General features: G+C 36.3%; 1 protein-coding gene across 1 annotated transcript; it reads right to left on the bottom strand.

The window, feature by feature from the left end:
* On the bottom strand, positions 8,526-12,364 carry LOC110395068 (arginine-glutamic acid dipeptide repeats protein-like). Its single transcript, XM_021389153.1, has 2 exons — positions 10,608-12,364; positions 8,526-10,050 (listed from the first exon to the last, which is right to left on the bottom strand). The coding sequence occupies exons 1-2, from the start codon at positions 10,833-10,835 to the stop codon at positions 9,571-9,573; spliced, it is 708 nt and encodes a 235-aa protein (XP_021244828.1). The 5' UTR covers positions 10,836-12,364; the 3' UTR covers positions 8,526-9,570.

Here is a 15,007-nt window from a genome sequence, read left to right on the forward strand (position 1 = left end):
TGCTTGATGAAGCTGTGCTGGCTGTCTTGAATCACCTCCATATCTCTCACATGCCTTAACATCTCTTCCAGGAGGACCCTTATCTTCCTAGGCACAGACATGAGGCTTACTGGCTTGTAATTCCCTAAGCCTTTATTTCTCCATTTCTTGAGTATGAGAGTGTTGTTTCTCTTTTTCCAGTCACTGAGGACTTTGCCTGGCAGCTATGAGTTTTCAGATATGATGGAAAGCATCTTGGCAACTACATCAACCAGTTCCTTCAGAAACCTGGGATGCCTGTCAACTAGCCCCATAGACTTATACACATTCAGTCATATGAGATGGTCTCGGACTTGCTCAGCTCTTGTACTAGGAGGGATTTTGCTCCCCAGATCTGAGCTTAGAAGTTCAGGGCCACGGGAGGCATGAGAAGCCTGACTAGAAATGAAGACAGAGGCAAAGAACTCATTAAGTACCTCAGCCTTCTCCACATCTGAGGAGATCAGTTTTCCCTTTTCATTTATCAGAGGGGATTATTTAAACATTTCAGGAACATAAAATAAATTGCAATGTTTTCTGTCACAATTACTGATTTATTGAGAGCCAACATCCTTCTTTTTTTGTACTCTCCTAGTTATCAGAACATAGACAGTATACAGTAATCAGATATGAAACTTTCTTAAAAAATGACTTGTTTCTCTGCTTTACTTTGTTTTTACTCTCTGGAAAATATTTGGCCACCAGAGTCAGAATAGAGAGTGATTCTTTTCATTTTTTTGCAACCTTTAACTGCGTTTAACAAAATATATAGTATTGTAGAAGTGTCAGTTAGAGCCAGTACTAAGCTAATTGATTTTTTTCTGGGACTATATGGCACAGAAGTCCTTTCAGATGGCAGAGCTTGTTCCTATATATATTTCTTATTCAGTAATCAGGCTTTATGCAACTACAAGGAGTGAAAGAGTAAAAGAAGATAAAGAGAAAATAAAGAAGATGGAGAAAGAGAGACAAACAGACCAACAGACAGATATACAGACACAGCAAAGCAAAGAAGTTCACCACTCCTCGATCCAGCAATGTCTTGGTTTCAGATGCTGGTCTTTGGTAGTGGTGGGTCATCCAAGGTTGAGCTGGTCAGTTGATGACTAACACTACAGTACATACTCTTACTTATCACACAGTGATCGAGACTGCTCTTTCAGAGTGACAGCTTCCGGCTTCATGGATCTCAGCAGGAACTCTTTTATTCCTGTCTTCTAGGCCTTGCAAATTTAAATTAGCAGAGATAAGAGGGAGCAAGGAGATGCCAGCTTATATCTTGCCTCCACAGTATACAGTGGTATCATCTCCAAATCTCCTGTATCAAACTGGAATCATTTGCTCCTAGGCCAATTCTTCAGCCAGGGAATGCTCCTGGGCCCTTCCATTCGAAGTCAAACAACTCCGAAGAAATGCTTTCAAATGTAAAACTGTCTTGACTGTTTTACCAGGCATTTACTTGCTGTAATCCCATAGACTGCTGGCTGAGCAGCAGGGTTGATTTTACAGCAATCAAAGTTTGAAATGAAGTCAGTGTCAACTGGAAGACTAATGAGCAAGAGATTAACTTTTTTCTGTGAAGAATATACTTTTTCAAACTGAGTTATCAACATAACCCTGTGAATGTGTCTGTAAAAGCCATAGCTGTTTTTTCATCTGCATAATCAGACCTGCTATAATTGCACACAGCTAGTTTGAGAGGAGTGTTGCTGAGACATGCCTTGGAGCTGACAGCATTTTTATATCCATGCATGCCATCCTTTCATGGGCAAATATTTGTCCTGAAAACTTTTAAGCAGGCAGTACACATGCTGACAGAGAAGTTACTATGTGGATGGTAAGCACCTACAAAGCAGGTTATGCTGTATGTTGTATTTACAACCTTTCTAGAAGAGGTTCTCAGAATGGTATCAACACATCCTAAAACTCTTATATAGAGTGGTCTTCCCTAGAGGTAAAAGTGGTGAGTAGAGAATGTTCTTTCAGTCATTCATTTGCATCTAATAATCTCCCACATTGTCAGGCATGCCTGTGGGTAGAATAACGAAAGCTTAGTTCATCATGAAGTTGGAAACAGTGTAGGAGTCGATGCTTTTGTCATAGCAGTACTTATAATTAGATTGAATTCTTTCTGTTCCTCAAAGAGATAGCACACTTTTCACTTCTCAACACTTACCTGAAAGATTCAAGGTCTTTTAGAAGTGAAAATAAAATAGCATGCTCTTTTTCTTTTGCATAGACACAAATGAATAGAGCCATATGGACTTCAACATATTTCAAGGTTTTTGACTGAGGTGCTGAAGATCTGACACTGTTCCAAAGTACTAAGTGGTGATATTACATACCTCTCTGCACTCAACAATTTTCTAAGAAGTGCAGAAAGTTTTATGAGACTGCAATGAATCACTTCTGAATGATGCACGCACACACAAAAATATGTATAATCTGTAAATTATGAGTATTTTCAATGTTTGTTTAATCTAGTTCACCTGTAGAACTATCATGTTTTATATGCTGCTACACTCTGCTAATATTTTCCCTGAGAGGTATCAGACTGACTGCAGTGGCACTACTCTGCACAAAGAATGAGTTAGTCATCTCTTTTACAGCATATAACTATAATAGCATAGAATTTATATCAGTACAGAAATAAAATATATTGTGGGTTTTCAGAGCACTGTACCAGGAAGTTTTCACCCTCTTCAGATCACCAAAATCTTACAGTCTACTTTTCAGTTTAGAGTAGTAGGAGGGCAAGTGGCTCAAGTGAAAAACTCCAGCTGTTGAAAGGAAACATTCTTCAAGGCACGTGATACAGTAGCATCATTGAGAGCCTCAGGCTCAGCTCAGAAACTCTCCCAAAACCCTCTTAGTTATTTCACCTGCATATCTATGGCAAGTGACTTCTGAAAGTTATCAGAAAGCTTACCTAAGACTTTCAGTTTTAAAAATATTACCAAGCTCCTAGTCTTTACATAGCTGATATTCTTAAAGTCTGTATTTGTTAGAACTCAGAAACTTAGCAGAGACAGGAAAAAATATGAAATTCAAGAGATTAACAGAAAATTATCTGACAGGTCAAAGGGCAGACAGGAAAAAACAGCATGTATTTCTCTTTTAAGTGTAATTAAATTCAAGTAGTAGGCAGAAGCTACAGTCATGTCTGACATCTACAGTGCTTTGTACTAGATGCACTGTAGATGCTTAATAAAAGGCAGTCCTGGAGTCATCTTGTAGAATTATTGGAGCTTCATATTTAACTGCAACACAAAGTACCTAACGATAATCAATTGTATGAAAGAATTTATAGCATGGCACAAGAGGACTCCGGATGTTCCTAATATTATAAGACAGAGTAAATTGTAGTATACTAAAGTTCTTTTATTGTCATGTGTCTATATGCCATATGCAATAGGAGATGAAGATAACTATGGTTTATTAGTATGGTAATTGGGATTGGATTATGCAGGCAGTATAACAGGGAAGCAAATATGTATTTGCTCAAAATGCTTTGGTGCTTCAGCAACTTTACTGAATTACCATGCTAACCTCATCCAATCTGTTAAATATGTACTGAGTAGATAATGAGGCTGTATCCTCAGTGCCACAGTTTATTTAATGTAAAACTCTAGTTTATGGCTACTGGTTGGGAATTATTTCTAAGAACTTTACCAAACAAATTCCCAAGATATAGACTGGAGATTACTGTCAATTTAAAGATAGCAAGCTTTTCAGAATATGCTGTTTTTTTACCCTTGTTTCCAGCTTATAATTTGCATTAAAATATAGCTAGAAATACATTTGTGCTTCCCTAATATTATTTTACTGAGGAAGTATTTACTGCATTCACTAAAGTGTGCCTGTCCTGCAAAAGTCACCTGGCATCTCCTCATCCAGATGTAAATGATAGTATAAGAAGAGCTGATAGTCTCTTCTCCAGGATTTACCTTGCAGCCTATATATTAGTAAAAGAATAGGATTTTTTCCCACATATAGCAGAAGAAGTGTTCCAGATGGATTTCAATTTCTCCTTCAAAAATGTCGTGGTGAGACACTGCCGGGATGAGCAGATGGGAAGAGAAAGGATGTCTTGTCGCCAGCATTAGAGTAAGGCCTTTTGGATTTTTGGACACACTCTCTCATTTTACTGGATTTATTAGCTTATATTATAATTATATTGTATTATAGTGTGTTATTTGGCATTTCAATATCTTATTTAGTAAATCAGTTTGTTTCTCCTCAGATCATTGCTGCTGTTTTGCTTTTAGGCCCATCTTCCTACCTTTTCTTCTTTCCCGTTTCCCAGAGCATGAGACCATGGGTCCCATTGCCCCATTAGTCATGGAACTGGGCTGAACCTGCCCGTAAACCACTGACAAAAGATTACTAGAAATACTTCCAACATAATTGTAATAGTTTTTTTTTTATATATAATATTACTCTAATTCAGTGTCTATAAAACTTTTTTTTTACATAGATATTTTCCTGTGCAACCATATGTTTCCAAACTATGTGTTAAACTGAGCAAAAGACTATTTCAGTGCAGTATTTTAAATGTATATTTTAAATGTATTTTTTAGATAAATTTCTCTAGTAAACTTGGTTAAATGGCTTCATACTTCAACTCACTGCATATTTAATGTTGAGATTGGAAAATGATTAACATATTCAGTGTTATTTTATACACTTATGAAATGCATGCTCCCTATCTCTTTGTACAGACAGGACTTCCTTAGATGTTATATAAATAAAGTATAAAACTCCACTGTCATTCGTTTCAAAAACAAAACTCCCTTTGGTTTCAGTAGTACTGAGATTCCACTTTCTTTGTCCAAGGCACACAAAATCCAACTAGGATGTAGAGAATAACATTTAATGTATTTGTCATTTAGCAGAAATCTAAATTATGTATGAAAATATGAAGTCAAGTTGAAATATTGCTATTGATAGTAGCAATATATAATATTACTAAAAGAGAAAGCAGCAAGATGATCCACAAATACAGTAAAGAAATTGACAAAAAGGGAGCTTTTAATGTAAATGAGTTATAACTCTGCTCTTTGTTGCAGAAAGAAAAAAGGAATAGATTTGTCCAGGTGTCAGTTTTCAATAACATAATCTGTTTTAGAAAAATGATCTAAATATACTTCAGTAGAATGTTTTCTGATTAATTTGCTGAAACCCACTAAGGACCATGGCATTCAGGTGGTTATTACTGACCCCACCTTGTACTTCTTACTCAAAGAAAATCTCATACTGCATGTTTTATGTATGTAACATACATAATCCAACTGAGCTTCCATTTAGGCCGATTGTATGAATTTTGCCAAATAACTTCCTGAAACAGCCAGTTTGTAAAAGAATGTATGCTCATGGAAGAACAGAATAACAAAATAGACTGCATATTAGATTAATTTCTAGAAAATGATTCTCAAATGTTGTTTCCATTTTTCATTAATAGACTTGTAGGATAGAAAGAATGCAAAATTATTTTTCAGTATGAGAACCATCAAAAAATTTAGCAAGTAGTGCTTAACTATGAGGATGCAACACACTTGATGAAGTTTTCCAGATAAACTCAGAAGAAAAAAAGAAAAAAAAAAAAAAAGATTACAGTGTAGATGAATACTGTAACTTGGAAGAGACAATGATTTTGGATTGTTCAAGTGGATGAACAGAAAGGTGTATTTTTAAATTGATTCATCTGTTTCTTCAAAGACTCTTACACTGGAAAAGGCCTCAAAATAAGAATGGTTGTAAGTGTAAAAGAGCTTAATTTCTGCTAGGTAACCACCACATCTGTTTATTTATTTATTTATTTTGGTTGTAATGCGGAATATGAATGGAATAGGATAGAATAGTTTAATTGGAAGAGTCTTTAAAAGGTCATCTTATCCAACTCCCTGATCTCTTCAAGGCTAACCAAAAGTTAAAGGATGTAATTGAGAGCATTGTCCAAATGTCTCATGAACACTGATAGGCATGAGCCAACAACAACCTCTCCTTTGATAATCTTCAAAATAAATTGTTCCTGATATCCAGTCTGAACCTCCCCTGGTGTAGCTTATTGCCATTCTCACTCATCCTATCATCAGTTACCAGGGAGAAGAGACCAACAGCTTCCTCAACACTTTCCCTGCTCAGGAAGTTGTTGAGACAGAATTTAGTATTCTCTACTTTAACTTTCATAAAATGTAAATTCCGGTGTAATATAGGACTGAGGTATATGGTACGGAGTTTTCTTTTGTTGCCAAAATTTTTCATTATGCAATATAGATTGATACTTAGATGTCTTGAGCACAATTTAGACTACAGAAAATGTGGAATGAAGCTGAAAAGTTTTGTCATTTCCATTTTTTAACTTGCTTCTTTGTTTTAATTCAACTACACCAACAAAATAATGATGATCAATCCAAAATGCATTCATTGCAAATTATAATGCTATATTTTTAGCTTCATGAACCTAGAAGAAGCAAAAGGCTTATTTCTGGTAATGCATCCTCATCCTCATTTGTAGAGACATTAGGGAGGTTAGGAAAAACTTTCATTAAATTTCTAGAAAATAAATACTGTTTTTGGGTCTTCAGAGATTCTCACAGTTGATTACAGTATTCATGTGCCCTTCTTCTCCCTCAGAGGAGTCCCAGTATACAAACCCATGTGGTCCCTCAGTGATAGAGCTGCCTGTTTTATGGTTTTTAATTCAACAAATATAATCAGTAAGTCTTGTTAGGTCATAGTTTGAAATACATTACTTTTATCTTTCCTGTGTGAAGACCTCATATCCGCCATCCTTGAGACTTGGACAAAAATTCCACTTTGGATAATTTTTAGAGATCTGACATTCAAGGGATCACTGGCAACTAAAAATATAAAATGGAAAAAAAAACATTGAAACGGTAATTTTTAGGAATAAATAAGCATGGCTGTTACTTTCCAAAATTCATTCAAAAGTTTCAGATTTGGTTTGGTTCACTTTCTTCTGTGGTCCCAGCTGATCACTCTATTGGATGTCATTTGATCCTCCCGAGTCTGTAATTCTTAATTATATTTTCTAGCTTTCTGACATTGTGTTTTTCTTCTTGACATTCACATACTATAAATATAGCTCTTTAGCAGGATTGATTCCATTTAGCAGACAATTCCTGACAGCCCTAGTAAATTCAGAATGATCAATTCATTCATCAATAAGTGTGTGTAATTTCCATTAAGCTTAATAAAATTTGAGTGCAGATGTAATAACTGAAGTCTTTTAAAACTTTAGTGTTTTCCTGTTTGCCAGGAAGTGTTCAACTGTACCTCTTATGTGTTTGATTTTTATGTGGGAGTGCTGATCTCAGAAAATAAGGAAGGATTAATTTTTTGCAGGAATACTTTTGCTGGAGTCCCTCCTTCTGCAAGCCTTTTGTGTCTGTACCAGTCTTTGAGGACACTTTCATAACTTATGTTGTGTAGGGGGACAGAACACATTCCTGTTCATACAAGTTGCAGGAATTTGCCTGTTGCAGAACAGGTGTGCTGAATCTTGCCCAGACGAACCTTGAGGAGAGTCTCACAGCTTGCTTAGAAACATTCTCACGTTTACACTCAGGAAATGAAAGGTTAAGAAGAAGAGTAGAAGAGAGAAGTATCTAATATCTTCATATTTTGCCTTAACAGAATTTGACCACATTTTCAATTCAAAGTTTAATGTATTCAGCTTGGATTTCTTGAATTAGGGAGAAGTGAGGGGAAAAATATAAATAAAATGTATATATGTGATGGTTAACATATTTTATAGGACTAAAAAATGCCTGAAGATCTTTGTAATGATTTTTGTGCGACAAAATGAGTCAAAATTAATGATTTTGTAGGCCCCAGTTGTGATTCTATTAAAAATAATTGCATTAAGCTTGCACAACCCATTTCTGTTGCTACAGAGTTTAAATATTTTACATAGTTTTTAAGAACCGATCTTATTCCGAAGTAGAGAAAAATGCAATAATCTGTGCCATTTCTTCCATCTCAAATCACAAGACATCTTTCTACCATTTTTCAGTCTTTCACTTTTCAATCAATCTTTTCACCACTTTTGAGATAGTCACCAATAGATCTGCTGAATTTTCCAGTTTTATGTTAATACTCTCATTCTTTATAACATCTTTTAAAACTGTGTTCCTGCTTAGGAACAATTTGAACAAATTTGTTTTGAAACACCAAATTAACATACGCTGAATTGTAAAGTGTGAACAATTCAAATTAAATTTTTGTCCAGTGGAAGACTTAATTAAATGGGTGAAAAGAAAGTTTTTGTTGTGCTTGTTGGAAGAATCTTGAAAAAATAAATTTAGTTTGCAAATTGATCAGCTGAGGTTTTAAGTTCTTGCTCAGTGAATTTCTTACTTACTTACTCAGGTGAATAATAAAGGCCAGTGAATACCAAAAATGTTGCAGGATCTCAGGATAAAAGTGGTTTGATGTTTTGCATGTCAGAGACAGAAGCTTTTCTTTTTTTCCATGAATATATTGTCAGTTTCTGATAATAAAACAGCACTATTGCTTCTGATCAGAAAATACAGGTGTGCAAATATGGAAATTAGTAAGATACAGAGCAGGAGGATAAGAGAAGTGGGGTAAAAAGAAGTTGTGAAAAGAGATAAATTTGAGCTAGTTCAATGGGATTAGTTAATATTTGACTCTTAGTCCTTCAAAAACTTACCTAATGATTTCTGAACATCAGAAAGTATCTGAGGATGTAAAGAATGGGGAAGACAAGGTGAAGGCTGAGGATGATGGAGAAAAGAGATAAATCTTTAGGAGAATATTTATTCTTTCAAAAACGGAGCTAAATATAAGGACACTTAGCATTCATAGTGCACTTTCTCATTCCATATTTGCTACAGACATATTGACATTACTTCTCAGAAAGCACTTAAAATATGAATGTATTAAAACTCCATATTGATGTGGATAAGGGAAGGGAAGATTCAAGGAGATGTTACAGCATTTGGACAAGATTACAGGGACAGTTCCCTCCTGAACAGGCACTTAAGCTATGCCTTGTACTTTAAATCTCTAGGCCACAGCTCCCCTGAGGTGTCACGTATCATGTGTAGCTGATTTTTCAAAGTGACCTAAAGGTAGGCAATGTACTCCCTCTGAAAGTCTATGGGTTTGAGTGTCCTGATATCCCAAGGCATTTCTGAAAATCTCATCTTATAAACAGTCTTAGCCACTTCATCATGCTCACTAAATATCAGCAGATACTTGTTAACAGTGCGTGTATTATTAACTGAAAATAATTTATGTTTGCTTTGGGGTACCTGTAAAGAAATTATGCTTCTCAGTTTCTCAGCTTTCTCTATATAACACCAGGTAAGTAATTGTTCAGTCTGTTTAAAGACGATGGTGGGAGGGATGTGTAGGGATGGAAAAAAGAAGTCAGTCTAGTAAAACCCCTAAACCATCAGGCTAGGATATGGCCAGGTTGGCTCAGTTATGCCTTGTAGGTGAAAACCATGGTCACAATTTAATGTAGCTTGCTTCCTGGCTTGTTCTCAGAGTGAGAATTAATTATGAAATGAACACATCTGCATCAGAGCCTCTGCACCCCAGCTCTCTGCAGCCAGGATCGTGTTCAGCCTCCAGAACTAGGACTGCTTGGAGAACTTGCCTGCTCCCACCTGGCTCAGATCCCTTAGACTGGTGCTTAGGGAGCCGCCACCATCTCGGTGCGTGGGAAAGCGGCGGCGAGGAAGGTATCCAGTAGCCGGTCGCGGGGGTGTTACTGCGCCCCGGGGCCGAGTCGGGGCCGCCTCTTTCAGCACTGCGGACAGAGTCACCAGGGCACAAGCGGTTCCCGCGTTCCGGCTCTGAAGCACCAGCGGAAGGCGAGGAGGATCCTGGAGGCCGGAGAGGCGCAGAGGAAGAGGGAGGAGCTGAAGGAAGCAGAAAAAAAGGGGAGGGCAGCGCTAGGGAGAGGATTTTCCCTTCTGATCTGTTTTCGGGCTGGTGGGTGGAGGCTGCTGCTGCTGGTGGCCGCGTTTCCTCCTGCTAGAAGATGATGAATACGTGAGAAGAGAGGCTCTGAGCCTGCTTCGCTGCTGCGGGAGTGCCTTTCCTTCCTCTCTCTTCCTCTCCCTTTCCCTGTTCCTGTGTCTGTGTGTTTGGCTCCCCGGCTGCCTGTGCATGCACATTTTGTATATATATCTGAGCAGGGAGCTCCTCTCGTCACCGCTGCTCTGTACAGGAAGAAGGGCTCGGCTGCAGCAGTAGCATCAACAGCAGCATCAGCAGCGCCAGCAGCTCTGTACTCCTCACTCCCTTCCCTTCCTCTCCATCTCCCTTTCCCTCCCTCGTCCCCTCTCCCTCCCCCGCTTCCAGCAGCTTTTGTGAAATTGCATTTTCTATTCTACGAATCTTGACACTTCGTGGCTCCCCCCACCCTCCTCCCCACCCCCTTCATCGGAGAAGGCACACACGCACACAGACGCAGAGAAACAAGAGAAAGAAAAGTACTGCGACCTTCTCCTGCTGCTGCAAACCCAGAGAGCAAACGAAGAGGGGGTTTGGTTTTTAGCCCAAGGTAAAGCCCTGCCCCCTTTACTTACTCGCCACCTCCTCCGAGAAAAAGAAGCAAAAAGAGAGAAGGAGCTAAAGCTGAGAAAAGCAGGTCTTCTACGTCTGGCGTTTGGAGCACAGGGAGACAGGAAGTGAAAGATGGTTGTATTTGCCTGTGCTGGCTGCAGGGCAGCTGTCTTCCTCTGGATTTTCAGCAGCATCAGTTGCAGAGCCAGGACTTCTCTGCCTGCTCGTAAGTACTCTTCTCTAAGAAGCATTCAAAATTTTAGCTCCACAGTAAGGCGGGGGGAAATTCTTACAGTTTTGGGAGGTTGTTTCTTTTGTCTCTGGTGGCGAATCTTGTGTTTGATTTTCCATGTATTTGCCTGTGTATGTGCACACCGAGGGTTGATACTGTTCTCATTGGTCACATCAGACCTTCCTTACAGATGATTTTAGTGGTAGCTTGTGTGGAAAGCTGAAAGATCTGCTCTGTGATAGTCTTCATTCTGCAGTGATGTCAGAGGGGAAAAGGAATTAAATGCAATCTGTTCAAAGTTTGGGGCCGTTTTTGCTTGTTTGCTTTTTTTGTTGTTGTTGTTTGTTTTGTTTTGTTTGTTTGTTTATTTTCCCACCTTCCGCAGAAGGTATGCAATTTGCATTTGGAAGTACTTCGTTTCCACAGTTTTGTGAGGGAAAAGAGGAGATGTGAGCAGTTACCATAGCTAGTGTTTTATTAAGGACGAGTGTGAGAGAATTTTGTCTCATTTGAAGAGGAAAGAATGATGTTAAGTTGATGAGAAGGAGCTGAGCTAGGACCATTTTTTCTGTGAGTGCAGTTTGATTCCCACAATAATATGAGCAAAGGTATTTTAGAGGAGAGAAGAAACTGCCCTTGTAGGGAGGCAGAAGTAGAAGAAAAATGTTCAAATATTGCCGAAATGCTCAGCTTTAGGCTGGCAGGATGCAAAACACATGAACAGGACCCAATTCTGCTATCAGTATGAAAAATATCAGTGTATTCATTGATTTCAATGTGTATTAGATAAACCGTTTAACACTGCACTGATCTGTAGTTTCCAGCAAGATATTTCCAGGTAGATGTCAGTGTTTTTAGTTTTTTTTCTCTTCAGATCATGTAAAACGTTTGCCATTTGCAAAGTATTTTTGAAATACATACTGAAGTATCAGGTTTTTTGTAGATTCATAAAAAATAGACAACTCTTTTGACTTCCTTCACTGTTTACAGAGGAAAGAAATGTACTGAAATGTTACAAATGGATGTGTAGGGATTGTGTACATATGAATGTGAGCTGATTCTACTGTTCAAGCAGGGGATTTTCTTAGAATGTAATGTATACTGCATGGGTATGTAATATATACATCCCTTTGCAGGATTATTTAATTTATTTATTTGTTTTCTTGGGGGTGGAAATGAGCTTGCAGTAATTAGTAGCATTGCTACTTTCTCAGTAGGTTTCTATCTGTTATCGTCTAGTATATATTGAAAAAATAAAACGCTGTTATTGCTCCAGAATTTCCTGCACTTAAGTAATTATTTACAAGTCAACAGAAAATGTACAGCAGTGCCTGCATTGTTTCTTGGTCTGAGAGACTATAGGATGTTCATTTATTTTTTTTATCTTTAATTTAGGAAATATATATGAACCCTAAGGTTTACTGTTTAGTCTTGACTAGCTATCTAATTTTTCTTCTGTATATTATTTCTTCATTATATGTTTCAAGATCTGCGTAATAGGATTGTACACATACACACAGAAATATCATTCAGTTTGTCAGAAATCTGTTCCTGGAAACTAATTTTCTCCATACTGTTTTTCTGTAATAGGATTTTGATATTATTTATTTATTTATTTATTTATATAATTCAGTGGCTAATTACTGTAGTTTAATTTGAAAGTGACCTACAGGAGGTTATCTGATTATCCAACAAAAAATATTTAGCTTTTCAAAGAAGTTAGCTGAGAATCTAGTGTTAATAGCTACATTAATATAACCAGAAATTTCATTAATAACTACTATGTATAATGTTAATTAAAATGTACTTATATACATTTCTATCTTTAAGATATTTTTGGCAGATGTTCAGAGATTCCTTCATATTAATTCATCTTCCAAAGCACATACAATACCCTCCTTATGTAGTCTATAGCATTAATTTCTGACTCCTGAAAGTAAAATGGAACTAGATTTTTTAGTAGAAACATAAACATAGCTAGAAGTAAATGTCAACCTCAAAATTTCAGAAAAAGGAATGCACAAGCTTTTAATTTTTTTAAAGCTACAGCAATGCTAGGGAAGTGGTACCACAGTAGGAACTAATGTGCTATGACACAGTGTTTTGGTGCACCACTTAACTGGTTATTCTGTTGCACGCTTTGATATACAAACTGATTACTATGCTGCACATTCTTTTGTTGTTTGTGACTTGTATGCAATTGATCATGAATGTCATTACTGTTTTTTTTTAATTATTATTATTTCCTTGATTAGACAATGCCTGAAGGTGTGATTTTTTAATTATATCTTCTGTTTGTTTATTCTTTTGTTTTCGGTTGATTTTGATCATATTGATAATACTTCTGAAAGACTTAAAATAGTGCACAGTGTAACTGATGTACAGTTTATTTCCTGTATTGTTATTTATTTTTTTGAGTTTGAAGTAATTAACAAAAGGAAGTTCATTATTTACAGTATATGTTAGAACGTATATGAGATTCAAGGTGAACACCGAATCGTTAATCTCTATATATGAGCTTGCTACTCAATATTTTATTACAGTCTATTTGTGTTGACACAGAAAAAGATAGTTTTAAGAAAGAATAGAATTGGTCATCATTTATGATAACGCATCTCAAATTTTTGTTTACTTTGCAATGTAAGTCTGTAGCTGTTGTTAAAATGATGTCTCTGAGTACACTCTCTTGGTTCAGAATGCGATAATTTTGTAAACTCTGAATCTCATTCAGTTTTTTAAGGAAAAATGAATATTGAAAGTCAATTTTTAAGTACAATAGACATACAACAATACAATATCACATATACTCAGATCTTGCTTTAGATTTTATCAATAGTTATGATTTTCATGTATCAGCAATAATTTGTTTTTTGTTGTTGTTGTTGTTATTTGTTTTTGGAATGAGCATAGAGAAATTTCATGACTTCTGAAACCAAGGATAATGAATTCTCAACCAGGAGAGGTCATCACAAGATAAAAAGTAATCCTGAAGATATGAATTTAGTATTTTATAGTCTTTTACATGGCTTTAACAGGAAAGGATAAGAATAAGGCTCTGGGTAGACTGACTTCCACTTGTATCCTTCTATTCTTAAAGAACACATCAAGGAGATTCAATGTTAGGTTGCCTGATTCTCTATGAAATTATAAAAAATATTCCTTTCATAGCTAAGTTTTTTATTTGTTTCTTTTCTTTTGTTTTCCTTTGTGCGTGTGTGTGTGTGTGTCTATGTTTAATGTAGAACTAAACAACATAGAACAACTAAAACTTACTTACAGCTCTGATACTTCAGTGCTTTTGCAGTAGGTCCCAAATCACCATTGAAGTTCAACTCCATGTTACAATAATTGCTGTAGAAATTGAATGATGGACGAGTATAGTGAATCATTAAGATTTGTGGAAAAGTAAAAATATGCATATTTTAGCTTTGAATGCATGTCACTCAGATTTTCCTTATTTAGTAATTGCTTGGGTAATTAGGAAAAGTACTAAATATGATGTGATGTCCCTTCTGAAGGAGCAGTGGACAGCACTGTAACAGTGGTTTAGAAATCCTGAAAAAATTAGAATTAGAGAATTAATCCTTCCATTTCATGGTGTTCAAATGTTGAAGGGAGAAAGTGTGGGTAGGAGCCATATATTCTATTACATGCACATTTAGGTTTCTTCCAGATAATTTTTCAGTCATTATGTGAAATAATGTGAAATCTAGTGAATTCCAGTTGAGTTTTTGTTACATCTGAATAACAGGTTTTAGTTTAGGTCCTTTTGTGTGGATATTACATCAGGTCCCATGGACTTTACTTTCAAATGCACCAATATATTTTTATTTAGGTTAAAGATTTATTCATCTTTTGTATCCCTTGTCTTAAAGCACAAATAAACTAAGCTTTCAACTAAGGGCTAAAGTTTACACTAAGATCATACAGTTTCTTAACATTAAAGAAGTGCTCACCTTTAGAACATTTTTAGTTACAAACTAGACTAAAATTTTCATGAATTATTGTTTAATAATAGTGTTGGTGTACTACATAATAAGTTAACATTCAAAAGGGACATGAGAGTGTGTTTATTAGTTATTAAATGACATAGAACTGAGTTACAATGTTCAGGGTGACTTTTAAAATGAATATATTTTTACTAGAACCCTGTATGTGAATAAAATATCAATACATAATCCGTTGTCATTT

Source organism: Numida meleagris, chromosome 2 (assembly GCF_002078875.1).
Source record: "Numida meleagris isolate 19003 breed g44 Domestic line chromosome 2, NumMel1.0, whole genome shotgun sequence".
Taxonomy (NCBI): domain Eukaryota; kingdom Metazoa; phylum Chordata; class Aves; order Galliformes; family Numididae; genus Numida; species Numida meleagris.

Excerpts from the sequence above, each read along its gene's own strand:
- LOC110395068 (XM_021389153.1), bottom strand. The coding sequence starts at position 10,835 with ATGCTTCTTAGAGAAGAGTACTTACGAGCAGGCAGAGAAGTCCTGGCT. Across the intron at positions 10,051-10,607 it reads TTTCTCGGAGGAGGTGGCGA|CAGGAGGAAACGCGGCCACC; the intron begins GTAAGTAAAGGG and ends ATCATCTTCTAG.